At 36.4% G+C, this 23125-nt stretch overlaps 1 protein-coding gene across 2 annotated transcripts in view; it reads right to left on the bottom strand.

The window, feature by feature from the left end:
• The window catches only part of TMPRSS15 (transmembrane serine protease 15), a 138826-nt gene that overhangs the window by 105880 nt on the left and 9821 nt on the right, over positions 1 to 23125 (bottom strand). Inside the window, exons 4-7 of one of the 2 annotated variants that reach the window (XM_043893080.1) lie at positions 21442 to 21593; positions 19302 to 19346; positions 17818 to 17853; positions 6274 to 6405 (exon numbers count right to left, since the gene is read on the bottom strand). In XM_043893080.1, the coding sequence (XP_043749015.1) occupies positions 6274 to 6405; positions 17818 to 17853; positions 19302 to 19346; positions 21442 to 21593 (365 nt within the window). The remainder of the gene's footprint in view (positions 1 to 6273; positions 6406 to 17817; positions 17854 to 19301; positions 19347 to 21441; positions 21594 to 23125) is intronic. The other variant, XM_043893081.1, reaches the window with a different exon arrangement.

The raw sequence follows: 23125 nt of genomic DNA, 5'->3' as shown, positions 1-23125 counted from the left end.
CCAGCTTATAAGCAACGATTCAAAGACAGGCAGTCTTACCTAATATCTAATATTATCTTAATACCATAATATATAAAGCTATCATAATGACATCACTCAAATCTCTTTGAGTTGAAAAGCAGGGGTGTATGTGTGCATGTGTATGTGTGTGTGAGAGAGAGAGAGAGAAATTGTAAATGAAAGAGGAAATGAAATTAAAAGAATTTCATCAATCCAGTGTTTTTAAAATTATAATATATATCACATTTGTAATACCACTTTGCAACAAACAGGAGAAACAAAAAGAAAAATAAATGAAGCAAAAAAGGGAACAAAACAAAACCAGTTTTAGAATGTGTAAGTCCTATTTGCAAAGCTGATAACATTTTAGTAATCCTCCTCGTCCACTCCAGAGAAGGCAATGGCACCCCACTCCAGTACTCTTGCCTGGAAAATCCCATGGACGGAGGAGCCTGGTAGGCTGCAGTCCATGGGGTTGGGAAGAGTCAGACACCACTGAGTGACTTCACTTTCACTTTTCACTTTTTCACACACTGGAGAAGGAAATGGCAACCCACTCCAGTGTTCTTGCCTGGAGAATCCCAGGGACAGGGGAGCCTGGTGGGCTGCCATCTATGGGGTCACACAGAGTCGGACACGACTGAAGCCTCTTAGCAGCAGCAGCAGCCTCGTCCACAACAGGATGACAAATATGTCCCCATCCCTTCACTCAGTCCTTTTCTAGGAAAAGGGACATAGTTCAGCTCAGGGCTGCACAACAGGATTAATAAATTTTCAAAAAAGCTGAACTATGTCCCTGTTGGCAAAGATGGTTGTATATTTGCCATCCCTTCACTCAGTCCTTTTCTAGGCGTGTGACTAGATTGCATACCTCCAAATGGGTCACATGACAGAGTCTGGTTAATAAACTATGGTGGAAATGATTGTATTTATTTCTAGATATGATTTCTAAAAAGATCTTCTGTAACATTCTTCCATTGTCTGTCAGCAGGTTGCAAAGAATCCAGGGAAGAACTTGGCTCAGAAGGTATGGTGGAGGCACTGGAATCCTGAATGCTTCAGAGCACAGCCTCTTGCCATCTTTCTTGAATTATAGTGTCAGTGATAAATTGTAATTGTCTTATACTGTTAAGATTATTTATCATAGTATTTTTTGTTGTTCAGACACTAAGTTGTATCTGACTTTTTGCAACCCCAGGGACTGCAGCACACCAGCTTTCCCTGTCCTTTACTATCTCCTAGAGCTTGCTCAAACTCATGTCCATCGAGTTGGTGATGCCATCCAACCATCTCATCTTCTGTTGTCCCCTTCTCCTCCTGCCTTCAATCTTTCCCAGCATCAGGGTCTTTTCCAGAGTCAGTTCTTCGCATCAGGTGGCCAAAGTATTGGAGTTTCAGCTTCAGCATCAGTCCTTCCAATGAATATTCAGGATTGATTCCATTTACAATTGACTGCTTTGATCTCCTTGCAGTCCAAGGGGGCTCTCAAGAATCTTCTCCAACATCACAGTTCAAAAGTATCAATTCTTCAGTGCTCAGACTTCCTTAGGGTCCAACTCTCACATCCATGCATGACTACTGGAAAAACTAAAGCTTTGACTAGACAGACCTTTGTCAGCAAAGTGATGTTTTTTTTAATATACTCTTTAGGTTTGTCACAGCTTTCTTTCCAAGGAGTAAGCATCTTTGAATTTCATGTCTGCAATCACTTTCCACAGTGATTTTGGAGCCCAAGAAAATAAAGTCTGTCATTGTTTCCATTGCTTCCCCATCTATTTGCCATGAAGTGATGGGACCAGATGCCATGATCTTCATTTTTTGAATGTTGAGTTTTAAGCCAGCTCTTTCACTCTCCTCTTTCATAATATTTAGTTTGCCCTTAAGGACATGATCAGTTTGTGTGGTCAGTTTTCTATGAAGTTGCTGAATTTTAGTGGAAATGGATAATCTACAGATCAATTTATGCTCTAAAGGGACTTTGGGAATTCCTACATTTGAGAAAAGATTAAGAACATTCCTGAAGGCATTTAAAGTTACAATAGTATTGAACTACTTATAACAGCTGTGACAGACCTAGACAACATCTTAAAAAGCAGAGACATTACTTTGCCAACAAAGGTCCATCTATTTAAAGCTATGGTTTTTCCAGTAGTCATGTATGGATGTGAGAGTTGGACTATAAAGAAAGCTGAGTGCCAAAGAATTGATACTTTTGAACTGTGGCGTTGGAGAAGACTCTTGAGAGTCCCTTGGACTGCAAGGAGATCCAACCAGTCTATCCTAAAGGAAATCAGTCAGGAAGGATTTGTTTTTGCAAAAATAATAGATACAATGCTTCCAAATAGTCATTGGAAGGACTGATGCGGAAGCTGAAATCTCAGTACTTTGGCTACCTGAACTGACTTTGGCTAAGAACTGACTCCTTAGAAAAGACCCTGATGCTGGGAAAGACTGAAGGCAGGAGGAGAAGGGGACGACAGAGGATGAGATGGCTGGATGGCACCACTGACTCTAAGGACATAGTTTGAGCAAGCCCCGGGAATTGGTGATGGATGGAGAAGCCTGGCGTGCTGCAGTCCACGGGGTTGCAGAGTTACCTGACTGAGCGACTGAATTGAGCTGAATGTTACTTAAGACATGAAGCAGGGCATACTTCTGGAAAAACAGATATAACCCAGCCATGGCTGAGTATTATTGCTAAGTACTCAGGATTACAATTTTTTAGACTACAAAGTGCTTTTTAGTGTGGTGCTAAGAAAAAACTCTCAGTGGAAAATAAATGAACCTGTCCAATATCATACTCTCAACCATTCTATTGCACTATCCAAAATTGACTATAATGGAATGGGATTCATATAGGTGTGTTCTTAGGACCCACTGAGAGCTCCCTCTGCTGGCTCATTATTTTTTAGTAGTGTGTGTGCTCAGCACACTGAATTCTCCAGGAATATACATCAAACTGGAAAAGGGCATGGCAACCCACTCCAGTATTATTCTTTCCTGGAGAATTCCAGGGACAGAGCAGCCTGGTGGGCTACAGTCCATAGGGCAGTAAAGAGTTGGACATGACTGAGTGACTATCATACACACACACACACACACACATCAAACGTGATCTCTGCCCACCCGCCCAAGTCTGTTTTGCATGTACATATGAGACAGACAAAAAACCTATGGAGACACTTGCCAGCTTCCAAAATAGGCCTGAACATTGGCCTGAAGGGTGTGGGTCAGCACTTTTTCTTCTCACAGGTCAGCTAAAAAGTAAACTTTCCTGCTGATGCAATCCTCATCAGAAGAAAAAAACAATTTAAAGAAATCTTGGTTCTGCTTTCGTCAGCTATAAGTCGTGAAAACCTAAATAACTAAAGCCTAAAAAGGAAGCTGTTTAGGAAGTTAACATTAATATGACTCTATTAATAACACTGACTAGAATTAGAGCTCACAGCTGGAGTAATAAGGGAGAGAAGAGAGAGCATAGGTCAATTTCACACAGATAGTTCTCTTACAATCATCTTTCAGTGAATGTAAATTGATGGACAGGGCTTTCTGTTAGAAATTGTGCTACAATTTGAACACAAGTTTGAGGTGGGGCTGAGGTGAAGTACTCACAATCATTTATGGTTAAGTAATGAATGAAAGTGTGAGAGTGAAAATGTTAGTCACTAAGTCATATCCGATGCTTTGTGACCCCATGGACTGTGGCCTGTCAGGCTCTTCTGGCAATGGAACTCTCCAGGCAAGAATATAGGAGTGGTTTGCCATTTCCTCTTCCAAGGGATCTTCCCAACCCAGGGATCTGACCAAGTTTACGAACCTGGGGTCTCCTGCATTGTGGGTAGATTCTTTACCATCTGAGCCATCGAGGAAGCCAAATAATGAATAAAACAACCTACATGACTGTAAATCCTGGATAAAGATAGAGTAGTTGATTGATGTTTTTCTCTTCTTTATTCCACAAAGACTTTAAATTGTTTTTGCAAAAATAATAGATACAATGCTAACTTTAAAGTGCAAATAATAAAGAGAATCAAGAAAAATGACAGACAAGGATCTATAGGCTTCAGAAAGTTACAGACTTGCATGGTGAATTGATAGTAAGTTTCAATTAACACAAAACCTTCATGATATTGAAAAATAATAATGCAATTTGATTATGTATTTAATGCAAACACATAATCATTAATCACATAGAGAATTCAGTCTAATACTGAAGTTCATGTCATGAGTTAGAGTGACTCAGAAACATAATTCATGGCCTTATAACTTACTTCAGGACAAGTTGCCACACATAGTGTATTTCTATGGTTATTATTTGATATGCATGGATACTAATTTGTTATGAAAATTATAAACTCTGTAACAGTGGAGAGCACACAATAAGTGCGGTTCATTTTCTGATTATACATCTTAGATATTTCTCCCCATTTAAAGTTAGTGATCATCACCAAATAGACTTAAAGGTATGTGGCTCACTTTGATACACATAATTTTTGAAATATAAATCGGGGGAACATCACCTCTATTACCTCATGATGGCACACTTGTACCACATTCCCACTGAAGAGGTTTTGAAAACTGCCTGCAAACCATAGCAAACAAAGACATTGCTTTCTTCTTCTTTGAGTAATTTAGTTATATAAAATAGATTAAAAAATATTCTGTAGCCTGCACTTTCTTCCAGTATGCTCTGAATGCACTTCAAAGTACGCAGTTAAACTTTGAAGTCTGGATTTCATCCAAGAGCATTTGAACTAGGAGTGCTTAGTTGAAGACACTTTAGTCAAGTTGCTGGGTTTTTGAGTTGGTTCTGGGAAACAGACCAACTGCCTGTCTTTTCAAGTATATCCTGAGCGGGTAGGTAATTTTTAAAACTTCAGTTGGTATTGGAGCATTTGTCTTCAATTCATATCAAAAAGAAGAGCAAAGTATGACAAGTGAAGTGAAGTAAATTGTAACTAAAGCCTTTACACATTTCAGGAACTAACTGTGCCCATGGTCAGTTTTTAAATTGGTTATAAACTATACCAAAAATTTGTTCAATTCCTGCTGTTTAATTTTTCAAGAACAAATTATAGGTTAGAATTGTTCAAATAGTTTCTTACATTACTTACTAATCGTATATATATTTAAGTGCTAATCTTTCATGTGTTTATTATCCAGGCAATAAAATGAAGAAATAAGCCAAAGAAGAAATATGTTTAAATTACATTTTTAAATTACATGTTTAAATTACAGCTAAGTTTGGCATTTTGATGCTGAAGCTGAAACTCCAATACTTTGGCCAACTCACGTGAAGAGTTGACCCATTGGAAAAGACCCTGATGCTGGGAGGGATTGGGGGCAGGAGGAGAAGCGGAAGACAGAGGATGAGATGGCTGGATGGCATCACCGACTGGATGGATATGGGTTTGGGTAAACTCCGGGAGTTGGTGATGGACAGGGAGGCCTGGCGTGCTGCGATTCATGGGGTCGCGAAGAGTCGGACATGACTGAGCGACTGAACTGACTGACTGAATGAAGTGTTAACTAATAATAATGATAGTGATTAAAAAAAAAAAACTTAACACTCTAAACAAATGCCAGTATTTACAAAAAACAAAACAAAACATATATTTAGTTTAACAGACATGAAGATCTTATTCTAACTGATTTTATTTTTTTAAAAAAAGTTTCATTGCTAAAAATAAATAAATAAAATAAAATAAACTCTGCCCACAAGTCGAAAAAATAAATAAATAAATAAACACAGTGTTTAACTGATTTTCTTTACTCACAGACCTACAACACTTTTTACACTTTTTACCTATTTTTCGTTTCTTTGCCAAAAGTTGAATAAAGGCAACAATTTGAATTAAGGAGTGATGATTCCTGAGTTAAAGACTGTTAAAATGATAAAAAATAAAGTGATCAGTATTACAATATGATGGTGAAAAGCATTCAAATTCATAATAATTCATTGCAGTTTAATAATGGATGAAATATAAGGTCACTTTCTTCTCTCAGATATTATTAACCACAGCATTCTTTCTATACTTGTCAAATGGAATTCTGTTTAACTAATTAATAGGTTTAATGTAACAAGATAAAGTTTAAGAATACTAATATGATTACTTTTAGATTTTTGTCTTAAATCATAAATACGACTAAGGGTATGTCTCAATCCCCAGTAATTTCTGGTACCTGAGGGTGTGTGTTGGGGGTGGGTGGGGGGAACACAGTGAGGGAGGGTGGAAAAGAAGGGAGGAGGGAGGAGGGAAGTTAATCACTTACCACAAGTTTTATTGTCTTCATCAGAGCCATCTGGACAGTTTAATTCTCCATCACAAAATAGATCAATTGCTATGCACTTTAGAGCATCAGCACACAGCCTTGAATCAGGTGGGCACTCTATTGAGACATTTCCTTTAAAAAAAAAAATATTGAATTTAAAGGTTTCCCACATAATAAATTTAATTTCCAACCAATGAGATATGTACAGTGTTTGGATATTTATTATGTAATCTTTGTCATTGAGGTAAGTATATACTTGAAAGTGAAACTGAAAGTCGTTCAGTCGTGTCTGACTCTTCGCAGACCCATGGATGATAACGTCTATGGAATTCTCCAGACCAGCACACTGGAGTGGGTAGCCTTTCCCTTCTCCAGGAGATCTTCCCAACCCAGGGATCGAACCCAGGTCTCCCACATTGCATGCAGATTCTTTACCAGCTGAGCCACAAGGGAAGCCCAAGTAAGTATATGCTTACTTATAATTATTTCAACTTCCAAAAAAATATTTATGTCATTTAATGAATTGATCTTAGAGTTTTAAATTTTGAAGAAATGATACATATTTCTTCATAGATATTAAATATGAGGCTGACTTTGTTGACTTTTAAAAAGATTGTCTGTTCATTCATTTGCTTTTGGTTGTGTGTGCTGGGGCTTTGCTGCTGCACGGACTTTTTCTAGTTGTGGCAAGCGTGGCTACTCTCTAGTTGCAATGTGCAGGCTTCTCATTGTGGTGGCTTTTCTTGTTGTGAAGGGAGAATGGCCTTTAGGGCACGTGGACGTCAGTAGTTCCGGCTCCCAGGCTCTAGAGCACAGGCTCAGTATCTGTGGGGCATGGGCTTAGTTGCTCTGAGGCATGTTGGATCTTCCTGGATCAGGGACCAAACCTGTGTCTCCTGAATTGGCAGGCAGATTCTTTACCACTGGAGCCATCAAGGAATCCCCTACTTTGTTGATTTTTAATCTTGATAAATGAATGCAACAGTCTGGACATTTATTCCCCAATATTTATACCTCCTAGGATTGCTATGTGTAATGTGGGGCAATTTGCTAAAATATGTATCTCATCATCTACAGTATCTAATAGCCACTTCATTTACTTATAAACTTATGACTCGAAAATATAGTGGTTGAAGTAAAGGTTTGCATACTGCAGAACAAAATTTGTCAATGAAAACTATTTTATAGTAAAATGAAACTTAAAATCCAGAGTACATTGAACATGAAAACCCAGTGGTTTTCTTCTGTTCATTATCTCCTTGCTTCTTGGGTCAGGGTTTCTTAGGCGGAAAGGTGCAAACATCCCCCTGAAGGAGTCCATGTCATACTCTGACCAGGATGTGATAAATTTACACCTCTCAACCTGTCCTGTCCTTCACCTGCTTCTTTCCATCTTGCTAAATATAGAGATGGACTGAGAAACATTTTGCTTCTAGAAATTGACATGGAAAATTTAGGTGCAATCCTAATAATATATGCCCACTGGATAACCACATATGTTTTTAATTTTCTGAGCAATGTGAGAATTTCAATATGTTTCTTTATGATTAGAATAACAATGAAAGTTTAGTTTTTGGAAAATCTTTAAGCTCAATAACATCTTTTTTTTTCTTTTTGTTATTGTCCTTAATCTTAAAGCCAGCACTGTACTGCCATCTGCTGGGTTTTAAAAATATATTTGATTCTGAAATTTCTCTTAGGCTCCAAGAAGTAAATTGGAAAAAGTGCTTCTGTTAATAAATCTGCCAAGGTAATGCTTAATTAAGAACATTATAGACAGAGTTGCTGGGTATAAATACAACTAAATAGGTCTTTTATAATTGTAATTAAAATAGATATAAGCCATTGGGAAATTCATGGACCACCTAACATCTAAAATAGGACAAGATAAAGCTGAATCATTCCCAAGTGCCAAAACACTCCCATTTAAGAGAAAAAATTAATTTAAAAAGACATTAAATAAACTTGTATAGTATTATGACACATCAAGAGAATTCTTAATTATTGACCAACTAATCCATAAGAGGTGTCATGTTGATAGTATTCAAAAAATGCTTGATAAAAAATAAATGAGAAAAAGGACATCATTGTAGTAACTCCATGTCTCTTTCAAACAGTGGTTGAGGGAGTTCTAGGTATTCAGCATCTATAAGGATAGATTTGGGCATTTGACTAGGGACATTATAATTTTGTCTGATCTAATGCTTTCTATGGAAACTTCACTTACTGATGTTTCATATCTTTGTCTATTGCTTATTGAAATTTATAGGTTGAACTTCAAAGCCACACTGTCAAGAGACACCACTTGAAACGTTTGATCTCATTAATGATTATTCATTCACCTTACAAGTATTTATTTCCTATTTATTTGTGTCATGGCTTTTTAAGGGATGGAAATAATAGGATGAGTAAGGCAGAGACTATTCTTATGGAGTTTGGAGTTTAGTGTGCAACTGATTTATTGGCTAGCAAATTTTGTAATGAGGTAGGAAAAAAGTGATGCGGGAACATCAAAACTGGGCTATGCCATGGATTATCTTCCTTCTGAGTCTGGGATTAAAAACACCTTCATATAAACTAAAATTTGAAAGATGCTTAGAAATGCACAAGGAAGAGAGGTGTGTGAAATGTATACATGGTGATATGACAAGAGCACATTACTATAGGGAAAGCAGAGGCATCTAACTTATCTAGGTGTTGGGATGCTTACTGAAACTATGGCAGGAAGGGAGTTTGGTGACAAATTCTGGGGGACATTTAAAAAATAATTTTAACATATTAAAATTTTTTTGTAAATAACAGTATTGAAAATGTTAACATATATATGTGTATGACCAGTCCATGTTTCATAAAGACAATTCTGCTACCAAGTGGAGAATCATGTGAAGAGAATAGACCAACTGGGAAGCCATTTCAACACTCAAGGTGAAGGTTGCTGAGAGCTGGAACTCTTGCCCTAGCAGGGGAGATGGGGACATATTCCAATTGCTATTTCACATGTAGGATTGATGAGCTTTGGTGGCCAGATATGCTCCTGGCCAGAGGGAGGTGGATAAAAGGATGCTCAGAATGGTAGATGCACTTTGGAGTGGCCATGAAATACCAGTGTTCATTAGTCACAACAGGCATTATCAGAGAAACAGCTGGTGGGATTAGTAAATGACTTTAGTTTGAAATATTTAGATTTGAAGGTAGAAATATTACACTCTTGTTTAGATTGTACTCTCGATATCTCCATTTTCTGTTGTACAAACACTCTTCACCTGTCCTGGTCCGTGAATAAAGAGAAATTGCTCTAATTTAAAGCCAATATAGAAAATATGAATATAGTCTTCTTATATAGAGGAAGGACGTTTTAGGATTTTATCAGATTTTATTTTTACCTAGTGTTCTGTCTCCCTCTCTTCTCCTTACATACACAGGTATGATGTCCATTTCCAACAAAACCATTGCTTATTGATTAAAACATTAACTGTTACATAAATTAGCCAGATGCCAGTATTTAAAGTAACCTTCCATTCTTAAAGCTAGAGTTCTTTGACTGGACTATTTAGTTTGCCATTTCATCCGTTAGTTTTTACTTTAGTACTTCTCCTTTTCTAGGGAATCTCTACTGTGATTCTCATGAGGAATATTTAACAAAACGGTTAAGGATTTCTATTTAAGGAAAACTGTACACCCAAAAAAGATGTTCTTCTCATTATAGGGGATTGGAATACAAAAGTAGGAAGTCAAGAAACACCTGGAATAACAGGTAAATTTAGCCTTGGAGTACGGAATGAAGCAGGGCAAAGGCTAATGAGTTTTGCCAAGAGAACACACTGGTCATAGCAAACACCCTCTTCCAACAGCACAAGAGAAGACTCTATACATGGACATCAAGCGATGGTCGACACCGAAATCAGATTGATTATATTCTTTGCAGCCAAAGGTGGAGAAACTCTATACAGTCAGCAAAAACAAGACCAGGAGCTGACTGTGGCTCAGATCATGAACTCCTTATTGCCAAATGCAGACTTAAACTGAAGAAAGTAGGGAAAACCACTAGACCATTCAGGTATGACCTAAATCAAATCCCTTATGACTATACAGTGGAAGTGAGAAATAGATATAAGGGACTAGATCTGATAGACAGAGAGCCTGATGAACTTTGGACGGAGGTTCATGACATTGTACAGGATACAGGGATCAAGACCATCCCCATGGAAAAGAAATGCAAAAAGGCAAAATGGTTGTCTGAGGAGGCCTTACAAATAGCTGTGAAAAGAAGAGAAGCAAAAAGCAAAGGAGAAAAGGAAAGATATTCCCATTTGAATGCAGAGTTCCAAAGAATAGCCAGGAGAGACAAGAAAGCCTTCCTCAGTGATCAATGCAAAGAAATAGAGGAAAACAACAGAATGGGAAAGAATAGAGATCTCTTCAAGAAAATTAGATATACCAAGGGAACATTTCACGCAAAGATGGGTTCGATAAAGGACCGAAATGGTATGGACCTAGCAGAAGCAGAAGATATTAAGAAGAGGTGGCAAGAATACACAGAAGAACTGTACAAAAAAGATCTTCATGACCCAGATCATCACAATGGTGTGATCACTCACCTAGAGCCAGACATCCTGGAATGTGAAGTCAAGTGGGCCTTAGAAAACATCACTACGAACAAAGCTAGTGGATGTGATGGAATTCCAGTTGAGCTATTTAAAATCCTGAAAGATGATGCTGTGAAAGTGCTGAACTCAATATGCCAGCAAATTTGGAAAACTCAGCAGTGGCCACAGGACTGGAAAAGGTCAGTTTTCATTCCAATCCCAAAGAAAGGCAATCCCAAAGAATGTTCAAACTACTGCACAGTTGGACTCAGCTGACACGCTAGTAAAGTAATGCTCAAAATTCTCCAAGCCAGGCTTCAGCAATACGTGAACAATGAACTTCCAGATGTTCAAGCTGGTTTTAGAAAAGGCAGAGGAACCAGAGGTCAAATTGCCAGCATCTGCTGGATCATCGAAAAAGCAAGAGAGTTCCAGAAAAACATCTATTTCTGCTTTATTGACTATGTCAAAGCCTTCGACTGTGTGGATCACAATAAATTGTGGAAAATTCTGAAAGCGATGGAAATACCAGACCACCTGACCTGCCTCTTGAGAAACCTATATGCAGGTCAGGAAGCAACAGTTAGAACTGAACATGGAACAACAGATTAGTTCCAAATAGGGAAAGGAGTACATCAAGACTGTATATTGTCACCCTGCTTATTTAACTTATATGCACAGCACATCATGAGAAATGCTGGGCTGGAAGAAGCACAAGCTGGAATCAAGATTGCAGGGAGAAATATCAACAACCTCAGATATGCAGATGGCACCACCCTAATGGCAGAAAGTGAAGATAACCTAAAAAGCCTCTTGATGAAAGTGAAGGAGGAGAGTGAAAAAGTTGGCTTAAAGCTCAACATTCAAAAAACTAAGATCATGGCATCTGGTCTCATCACTTCATGGGAAATAGATGGGGAGACAGTGGAAACAGTGTCAGACTTTATTTTTTGGGCTCCAAAATCATTGCAGATGGTGATTGCAGCCATGAAATTAAAAGACGCTTACTCCTTGGAAGGACAGTTATGACCAACCTAGACAGCATATTAAAAAGCAGAGACATTACTTTGCCAACAAAGGTCCATCTGGTCAAGGCTATGGTTTTTCCAGTGGTCAAGTATGGATGTGAGAGTTGGACTGTGAGGAAAGCTGAGAGCCGAAAAATTGATGCTTTTGAAGTGTGGTGTTGGAGAAGACTCTTGAGAGTCCCTTGGACTGCAAGGAGATCCAACCAGTCCGTCCTAAAGGAGATAAGTCCTGGGTGTTCATTGGAGGGACTGATGCTGAAGCTGAAACTCCAATACTTTGGCCACCTCATGCAAAAAGTTGACTCATTGGAAAAACCCTGATGCTGGGAGGGATTAGGGGCAGGAGGAGAAGGGGACGACAGAAGATGAGATGGCTGGATGGCGTCACCGACTAGATGGACATGAGTTTGCATAAACTCTGGGAGTTGGTGATGGACAAGGAGGCCTGGCGTGCTGCGGTTCATTGGGTTGCAAAGAGTCGGATACAACTGAGCGACTGAACTGAACTGAACTGTACAAAAATAATAATTGATTCTTTTTATTAAAATCTGTTCAGGTTGTCTAAATATTAGTTGCTCTTTTCTTGAGTGGAAAAAAGTTTGGCATATTTTTATATTATATGGCATTTTAACCTTCAGGATATTAATTTTTCACATAATATGAAAACCCACCATAAATTAGTATTATTTGTAATTCTGCAAATTGAAGGCTTTATCTTTTATTTATATTTGTATCATGAAGGATTCAGTATACACTCAAATGTGATTACTTCAGAGTGGTCCACTGTCATAACACTGTCCAATGACTTGAGGTGAGGAATCTCTCATTTCTATTTTGTGCAGACTCTGGACTAAGCATTGTGGAGGAGAAAAAGACTGAAATCCAATATTTGTTTTTCCCCAAACCAGTTATAAGAAGTGTTACATACAAGATAGTAATTTGAAAATCATATTTGGGAAATCTTAGATTTTTATTTTCCCTAAAAATAGGTGTAATAACCCTTGGTGACCAAATACGAGACAAGTTAAACCCAAGACTTAATAGCTTACTTAGTAATGAAATCAGAATCTGAATGCATGAAAGCCTGCTCTAAGAGATCAAGTTCATTTCACTGTACTGTGTTTGGGAGATATCACTTTACAGAAATTCTCCTCGACTTTAAAAGAACAAATTTAATCATTTTAGCAAAACTGTGGCTGTTCAATTTAAATGAAATTAAAGTGGGAAAATACTTTAATGGTTCTGTTATTATTTGTGTAGGAGTGTCTTAAATTAGAGGAGAGTGCTTAGCAGTATATGTATGTTGTTTTCTCAGATGCAGAGAAAACAAATACTTGAAGTCAAAAGACATTTGGTGTTGGTAGCAGTGCCTGTGTGTGAGTCCTGGGAAAATCAATTCAATTGAAGAGTATAATTCTGTCTTAAATTCTCTTGAACCAATTTCACATTCTTCACTAAATTACCCAGTTCTTTTCCTTCCATCCTCAAACCCCTCCACATGGTGGAACTATAGAAAATTGCATTTTGTTGAGACTGAGAAAGTCCATGATAGTGAATTTTGTTTTTCTGCAATCATTGCCTGCCCAGTAAGCAACAAAAGACTAGAACAAGCTGTATTCTAGAAACCCTTCAAGCATATGAACAATTGCACAAAAGAACCCCTCTTGGGCACACTGTAACAGCTAGAAATCAATCGGTGTAATGCAACCTTAGTTCCCATCTCTCCCTTTACTGTTCCAAATGGGTTAGTAAAACTTTACGGTAATTGGCAACAAAGGCAGTTGAACAATAGAACATAATCCTCATGGACTTTGTACCCACTATCAAATAAAAATTCTCTTTGGCAGAATTTATAATAGTACTAACACCAGGTATATGGTGCATGCATTTGTTGATTTTTCTCAAACTCTGTCTTCCAGGCATATAAAATGAGAATAAACTTAACATCCCTGAAAGTCATATTCATAATAAATTACTGCTTGGAAACTGTGGTTTTCAAGTTTAATTGCCTCGTTCCCCTCTATAAATCTATAGTATCTTGCTGTATGAGAGGAATGAATAGGAATGAATGGTGACTGGGGACTCATGGATCCAGTAAAAGAAGGAATGTGATATTTTACCACCTACTTACATTATGAGAATTCGTCAGGATTGAGTAAGGTAATCAATATGGTCTCCAATAACAGGAAAGCTTTGGAAATAGAGTTTTTGGGGGCCAAAGAAATGATCAGATTAAAACGGGCACTACTGAATACAACAATCTTGTTTTAATCTTACTCTAGTTTCTGAAAGATCTTTTTTAAAAAGTATACAACTTGGTTTTTTTTTTGGTTGTGTCCCTCCTTTATGCCAGTCATGAATTGGTATCTGTATTATTTCCTTTCTTCATGACTGCTCTTTAAGACATATATTTAAATCTTTGTCTTTCAGATAATAAATACAAAGTTCAAGAAGATTAGGTGGCTTACCAAACATTATGTGACAGTAATTGGTGGAAATACTTAAGGTGGATTCACCTACACACTTTCGGTGTTTGAAAATTGTACGTTACTTTTTGGTTTTCATTATGATTATCAAATACTCATGTAAAATGTGAAAGATAGAAATATATGTACTGATATTCTAGTCCATAATACATTTGGTTCTTAAATCACTTGATCCATTCCAAAAGGTCCTTAAAATTTGCTCCTATCTAAAGCATCCATGGACAGAGGATCCTTGGCGGACTACAATAAAAGAGGTCACAAAAGAGTCAGACTCAGTTGAGGGACTAAATAACAACAAAAAGTGTCCAAAAGCATATCTGTTCCATTCAAATGATTTGGGTTTTGTTGTTGTTTAGTTTTAATTTATTTTGGCTGAGCTGGGTGTTTGCTGTTGCATGTGGGCCTTCTCTAGTTGCGGTGAGCGGTAAGAGTCTCTATACTTGCAGTGTGGTGGCTTCTCTTGTTGTAGAGCAAGTGGGCTCTAGGGCAAATGGGCTCAGGAGTTGTGATGCATGGGGGTAGTTGCCTTGCAGCATGTGGAATCATCCTGGACCAGGGATTGAACCCATGCCCCCTGCATTGGCAGGCAGATTCTTAACCTCTGCACCACCAGGGAAGCCCTCCAAATAATTTTGGACTGGACCAAATGATCAAGGACCATTTTGGTGTGGGCAGAGGCCTTACAGGCATTTTGGATAGGACCAAAGTCTTGCAAGAAACTGGGCATATTGTTCAGTCACTTTTCATATTTTTGGTGAGCTTGTCTTCAAGAGGGTAAGAAGGAAAATTTGTTTTAAGTCCAAAGATTTTTTGCCCTAACATTTTTTTTTTCCTTCTAAGTCTTTCCACATATTTCTCTTAGGGCACTTTATACATCTAAGAGGGCCTCCGTAACTGTGGGTTTTATGAATCACTCAGTGAATCAATAAACAGGTAAATAGAAAACACAGCACTAACTTTGGTATTTGTTACTGACCTTTAAAGTTATAGAAATGTTTCTTAAAATATATTAAAGTTATTTAGTTTAATTTTAGCTTAAATGAATTGGTCATTATCCATCCTAAAATCACTTTTTGAGAGTGTGTTGAAAGGTGATTTTAAATGCTGTAAATAGTTTTCTGCATTGCATAAGGGACAGTGGGCTGAAGAACAGTTCTATTTTTCATTGTGTTGTGCTGCTCTCTGGACAACACCAAAATACAACTGCAGGCAGGCTTGTCATACCATAAGAGCCCTCTATGGGTTCAGAGGTGGGATGATTTGTTTCATAAAGTATTTTGATACATCATTCACATATCACTCTGCTTTTCAAGCTTCACACCTACTGTTTTATCAAGGAATTTCTAAGTCTTACCCAGAGACCACTTATAATTTCACAAATGTTCTCTCCTTATATTATATAATATTTGATATAAATTCTAATAACATGAAAATAGGAGTATTATTGTAGGATCTGAAGAGTTATACAATATTGCCTGCATGGAGTTTACCTAAAGAGATTAGGTACACATTCAGACTGTTTAACATGAAGATTAAGTTAGGACTAGAGAAGACACTTTGGTTAACTAGCAGATAGACAAAGGCAAAGTAGACAATTATTAAGAATCTGGAAAAATTATAACATTAAAGACACATACCAACCATATGCAAAACTTAAAAATAAACTCAAAGTGGAGCAAAGACCTAAATGTAAGACCAGACACTATAAAACTCTTAGGGGAAAACATAGGCAGAATACTCTTTGACATAAATCCAAACAAGATATTTTTTGACCCACCTCCTAAGGGTAAGGAAAATAAAAATAAATGATGGAACCTAATTAATCTAAAAAGGCTTTGCACAGCAAAGGAACCCATAAACAAAAAGAAAAGACAACCCTCAGAATAGGAGAAAATATTTGCAAACAAAGGAACTGACAAGGGATTCATCTCCACAATATGCAAACAGCTCATGTAGCTCAATATCAAAAGAACAACACAGTCAAGAAATGGGTGGAAGACCTAAATAGACACTTTCCCAAAGAAGACATACAGACGGCTAAAAAGCACATGAAAAAATGCTCAACATTGCTAATTACTAGAGAAATGCAAAGCAAAACTATAATGAAGCATCTCTTCATACTGGTCAGAATGGCCATCATCAAAAATTCTACAAACAACAAATACCAGAGAGGGTATGGAGAAAAGGGGACTCTCTTACACTGTTGGTGGGATTGTAAACTGGTACAGCCACTCTAGAGAACAGAATAGAGGTTCTGCAAAAAACTGAAAACAGAGCTACCACATGACCCAGAAATCCCACTCCTGGGTATGCCCAAAGAAAACTATAATTCAAAAAGATGCATGCACCCAGTACTCATTGCAGCACTATTTACAATAGCCAGGACATGGAAGCAACCTAAATGTACATCAACAGAGGAAGGGATAAAGAGGATGAGGTACCCATATGTGATGGAATATTGCTCAACCATTAAAAGGAATGAAATAGGGCCATTGTCAGAAACTTGGACAGACCTAGAGATTGTCATACAGAATGAAGTAAACCAGGAAGAGGAAAACAAAGATTATACAAGATTGCTTACTTGTGAAATCTAGAAAAATGGTACAGATGGATGTATTGGCAAAGCAGAAATAGAGACACAGATGTAGAGAACAGGCTTAAGTTTGTGGATAAACTTAACAAACTGAGAGCAGAATGTGGGTAGGATGAATTAGGAGATTGGGATTGAAACAGATACACTATTATGTATAAAGAAGATAACAAGTGGGAACCTACCGAATAACACAGGGAACTATTGTTTTACTCAACGCTCTAGTCACCTAGTCATTGTTCTGTGGTGACCTAAATAGGAAGGAAATCTAAAAAAAGGGTATATATGTGTATGTATAAGTGATTCACTTTGTTGTACAGTAGAAATTAACACAACATTCAAAGCAACTGTACTCCAACAAAAATTTAAAAACAGATACATGCCATGTGTTGGTATAAAGCAGTCACTTAAGGAAAAATTGAATGAATGAATCCAAGGCAACTTTGGTACCGATTTGGCAACCATACCATGTTAAAAGGAGAGAGCAAGTGTGTGCCAATTGTATTCAGAGAGAATAATTAGAGAAAAGATGTCCCTCACACCTGATGAAACCTATATCCTTTCTGGAAAACATTTTGATCCTACTCTTGGCACGCTTAGCAAAAGATAATAAACATGATTCTAATAGATGGAGGACTGGAGTAAGATTAGATAATACAGGCATTAATTAACTTGAAATATGTTGTTGCCTTTTGGTAAAAACTTAGGCTAACTATAAACTTTCATGCTTTATTTTTCTTATCTATAATGAAGGTATTGTTAACTGCTGTTTATCAGATAATTCTCAGAAGTCCAAAATGAAACATAACAAAAACTTTTTAAAAAACAAGAGAAATTATATTATTAAAACTGACCTGGGGTTGCCAGAGGAATGCTGGTTGTTAGCTTTTCTGTAAAAATAAATAACATAAATAAAAATTACATTTTAAAACTGATTATTAGGAATTCCTCCTGTTTAATATTTTATGTGAGAGTTTTTAAAATTACTATGAATTATTAATGGTCATTAACTTGATATGTCATTTGTATCTGGATCTAAAAACAAATCTTTTATGTTTTTTATTGATTTTTAGAGTTGTAAACAGAGGTTTTTAGATGTGTTCATTTTTTTAAGGAAAATAGATTTTTTCAATAATTAATTAACATAAGAATTCACTTATTTCATAATGGCTGTAGACATAAATGTTCTAGATTAATCTGATGCTATTTGAAATAGGAACTTGAGATACGCTTAAACTATTGGCCTTGGAGTCCAGAGAATTACTTTTAATTCCTGACTTTGATAAATTTAAACTGTGTGACTCCAGGCACTTTCTTTATTATTTATGTATTTTTAAGCAGAAAAAGTATTACCTCTCTACAAAATCATTCTGAAGATTAAATGAGATAATGTTTGTAAAATATAATACCTAGTAGTAAATACTTCAAATAGATTTTTTAAAATATTATAAAAACATTCATGATTACAACTGATATTAAAAGTAATATGGTTATAGTTTCATAACAATGTATACTTTAAAAATCACTTGTTTATGAATTTGATGTTTGGGATGACTTCTAACATTTTTAGAAAATTTTATTATTCACAATTTGTGGGAAACAGATTTTCAGAAGGTGAAATGCTCAGTGATTCTGATGGTTGGCAGAGACAGGATTAGTGTTCAGATCTTTTGACTTCGATTTGAATAAGATTTCTACAACAAAATGATTTTACATTTTATGGTAACTCAGGTTAATTTTAAAATGATAATTTCTCAAAACTCTCTTTTGATAATCAGTATGATCTTGATAAGACAAAGTGAAGTCCTCAATTTTATGAGCAGTAGTGACCAATTGTAGTTAGAAAGAGAGAGTGAAGAAAATGCTGGAATAGAACAAAGTTAATATTAAACTTTAGGTTGTCCTTTCCAAACAGTATAATACATTTTGAAAGTTATCATTTCATTATCTTTAAAACTCCTTTTCCTCATTCATAGTGACCTTAGCAATGTCGGGGTTTCATTTCCAAGGCTGCATAATCAGAGTCATATTTTGAGATCACACACACACACACATATTCACACACATCATATATGCATACATATGTATATAGAGTTTAAAATATGAAAGGATGATTGCAATTTGAAATGCATATCCTTGCATATATACCTAAGCATTATGAATCCTGGATATTATGAACTACATTATTCCAGGTCAAATGTATACTTTTTACATTTTTAAATGAAGACTAAATACCTCGTTTAGAAAGAGCCACGAGAAAAAAATAGAGTCCTTGCTTAATGTCATAAAGTTTTATGGTCACCAAGTTATATATTTTAAAATGTCATTAAGTACTGACCTGATGTTGTTGCAGGACTTATTGTAGAGAAATTCTCCAAAGAGGCTGGAATAAAGTTGGTTTGAATATAGTGCTTAGAGTATTACAAAACATCGAGTGCAGTTCAAATAGTTATTAAAGGGCATCTGATCTAGAGTTTCCATTTCATCCTTTCTTACCCTGAATGTTCCTATTTATTTAATTACTATTTAATTATAATACATCCAATGAATTTTCAGAATCTTTATATAGTGCCTCTATAAAATTTACATATACAGAATGTTTCATTTATTTTACCCATTTTAGAAGGATATCTACTGATTCATCAAAGTTACATAGAATAATTTATATTTAAGAGAGATAATCTAACACCCCCAATCTTGTGGGACCTAGAATCAAAACAAATGGATGACAAAATAATCTGGCACATGATAATATCTATTGAGAACTAAGAACTGTTTAAGCATAAAGTGATTTTCACTTAAAAGATAAAAATAGCGATTTTCTTCATGATTTAACATATTTAATATTTTTAAAGACACAATGACAGCTATGTTAAAAATAGAGGGAACCGAAGCATATCTTCTGAGAAGCCCTGATCTAATGAATTTGTTTTTATTCAAAACAATATTTATAGTAAGTGGGCTAAGAGGTAGGTCTTCTTCTACTAACTAGATGGTTTATTACATTATTTCTTCATTACTGCATTGTCTTCTTTGTAAAAGACCTGTAACCGTTTCATAAATATGTGGTAGATTATTAATGAAGAAGATTAAATCAGTTTTATAAGATTTTTTCTTAAAGCAGATAATATCTTAGTTTTTCATTGTGTTTGGCTTGAGTTTACTGTATAAAAATCTAAGCTGTTTGTGAGATTATTAACCAATTTTAAAATGTAACAAATTTGAAAATTGACATGATGCAAATAAATATTAAAACGAAATACCAGGCCCATCTGTATCCACAATCTCTTCTCTGTAAACCTTCAGCTAAATGTTTTTGAATTCAGAAATTTTTAGATGTTAGAAAGCTCATCAATATATAAATATCCACTTCAACTGGAATAAATGCACACTCTAAGTAGCCTACTGCCAATTCAAATAGTTTTACTTCAGCCTAAGTCAGTATCTGTTTGCTCTTAGGCAAATATATAAAGACATGTGTGCTTTGTTTTTTTGATTTTGTAATAGTAGATACAAAATTGCAGACCTCTAGCTGCTTTTCTTTACAGAAAGGGCTCATCAAGCACAGTTTACTTTTATTCAGCTTCCTGCTTTATCCTGCTGTGCCTGTTCAGTGAGAAGGCAACTCAACTTCTTAAGCGCTTCCTCTACTGATGGTTTGGTCCCCTCTGGCACACCAGCTGGAGCAGAGACTATTTTGGATTTTTGTCTAATTCAAATGAGCTGAAAAATGCTACTAACTATTATTAGCTAGAACAAGTGATTTTTCTATCAACACATTTACCCCTGAAACCAATCCTACTACACAGTATCTTTACTATTCCCATTTTACAGATGAGATAACAAACACAGAGAAAATTCTGGTAAATTGCCTTAAATAACACAGCTATTTAGAGGTAGATTAAGTATTCTAGAGGCTTCCCAGGTGGTGAAGTGGGAAAGAATCCACCTGCCAATGTAGGAGGTTCAAGAGACTCAGATTCAAATCCTGGTCCGGGAAGATATCCTAAAGAAGGAAACGGCAACCTGCTCCAATACTCTTGCCTGGAAAATCCCACAGACAGAGGAACTGGGTGGGCTACAGTCAATCCTTGGTGTTGCAGGAGTCAGACACAATTTAGTGACTAAACAACAACAATTTGGCTATCAGAAAGTAATATGTCACTTTCAGATGGAGGGTTCCTGGAAAATCAGTGCTGTGCTTGGCCAATGCCAAAAGTGTGATTAGACCCACAAACATTTATGCATACCAATATTTTCAGAACTTCTTTGGCATTTGATACTTTACAAAGATTTGCTCACTGGCATTTTTTTTCCTAACATGTTTTCTCCATATTTCACTATCCTTATGTAAATGTGCTACTCAAGCAATAAGACAGGTTCCTAAAAGTCCAGGGTGATCCCACTGCTCCTTTGGTACATAGAATTTTAATTTCATGGCTTATTGATTCAAAGTATCAAATAAGGTTCACAGATACCTGTGATATCAATGCTGTTCAAGTCAATGTGGAAAGTAACCAGTTGGCTGGATTTATTTGCTTCAATGCCTTGAATCAGTTCTTCTTTTATATTTTTATCTGACACCCACTGGACAAAGAGAAGGTCAAATATGACTATAATGCTGCCATTTCTGCAAAGCAAAAAGTGACATAAGAGAAAAAAACTCAGCCCTCTTCAAATGATTTGTGTTCGGTTCTCTACAGTCATCACCTTGTTAATCCTATCACACTTGTGCAAGGAAGGTCATGTCAAGTGTTATCTTTATTTCACAGGTGGAAGAAAGAGAACTTGAATGAGTGACTGTTTCTATAAGAGCACAAGATATATCCAGAATTAGAACCCAATTTTTCTCAGTTCCACATTAGCACATTAATCCCTAGGCCAAGCCACAATCACTTGTGTCAAATTAAACAAAATCACATGATATCATGACTTTATTCCTATTGTACTGTTTGAAAAAAATGAGGATTTGTAATTGGATTTTTTATTTTCACAGATGACTTCTAAGTAAGAAGTCTAGTTACACTGATTTCAGAAAAAAATTTTTTCTACGTAGTTTACAAAGGCCTGATGGCAAGCCTATAGCAACTGTTAATAAATTATATCTACTTTTTCTTCTTCATTCTTAATATATTGAAATATGTCCTGACTTCAAAGAGCAGAAAGAAGACAAACATAAGTGGGTTACTGGGAAGTTGTGGGCTATACTGTCTCATTGTCAAGAGTTGGGATTATATTGTCTGTTCATCTCTGACCATGATGATAGAGTTCAATTACATGACCCAAGTCATCATCTCTTTTATATCTCCTTCTCTGAAGCCTGCATTTTAAAAGTTTCCTCACTGGTAATTTGTTTACAGTTTAAAGAATCAAAAAATGAATACATATTTGGTTCAGGGGAAATACTACAGAGATTTTTGCTCTTTGATCTATGTTTCTACTTTGCTACTATGCTTTTAAGGGCTTCCCTGGTGGCTCAGTGGTAAAGAATCCACTTGCAATGCAGGAGCCTCGGGTTCGATCGCTGGGTCAGGAAGATACCCTGGAGGCGGGCATGGTAGCCCACTCCAGTATTCTTGCCTGGAGAATCCCATGGACAGAGGAGCCTGGTGGAAAACAGTCCACAGGTTCGCAAAAGAGTTGGACACGACTGAAGTGAATGAGCAGGAGCAATGTGCTTTAAGGATACAACCGTTTGGAAAACGAACTCTAGCTCTGGTCTTCCTTCTATACCCTTCAGTAAGCTAGGGCTGCTCAGGGTTTACTGGGATCCTTAAGAGGCAGACTAACGGACTTCTCTGGTGGTACAATGAATAAGAAAATGCCTGCTAACGCAGGGATGTGGCTCAGGTTCGATTCCTGGTCTGGGAAGATTCTATCTGTTGCAGGGCAACTGAGATCCGAGCACGTCAACTACAGAAGCCGGCAAGAATAGAGTGAGCACCACAACAAAAAGCCCCCAAAATGAGAAGCCTGCATGCCACAACCAAAAATACATAAAACCAAAATGAAACAAAAATAATAAATTAATATAATAAATAAAAATAGCAAATAAAAATAATTAAAAATAACAAAATAATATTAATATAACAAATAATAAAATAAATGATGATCAAATAACAAAGATAATAAATAAAATAAGTGAAACCAAAGTGCAACCAA

This window comes from Cervus elaphus, chromosome 31 (genome assembly GCF_910594005.1).
Source record: "Cervus elaphus chromosome 31, mCerEla1.1, whole genome shotgun sequence".
In the NCBI taxonomy this organism is placed as follows: domain Eukaryota; kingdom Metazoa; phylum Chordata; class Mammalia; order Artiodactyla; family Cervidae; genus Cervus; species Cervus elaphus.
The sequence above is the reverse complement of the archived record's forward strand: the minus strand, read 5'-3'. Positions and strand labels throughout refer to the sequence as shown.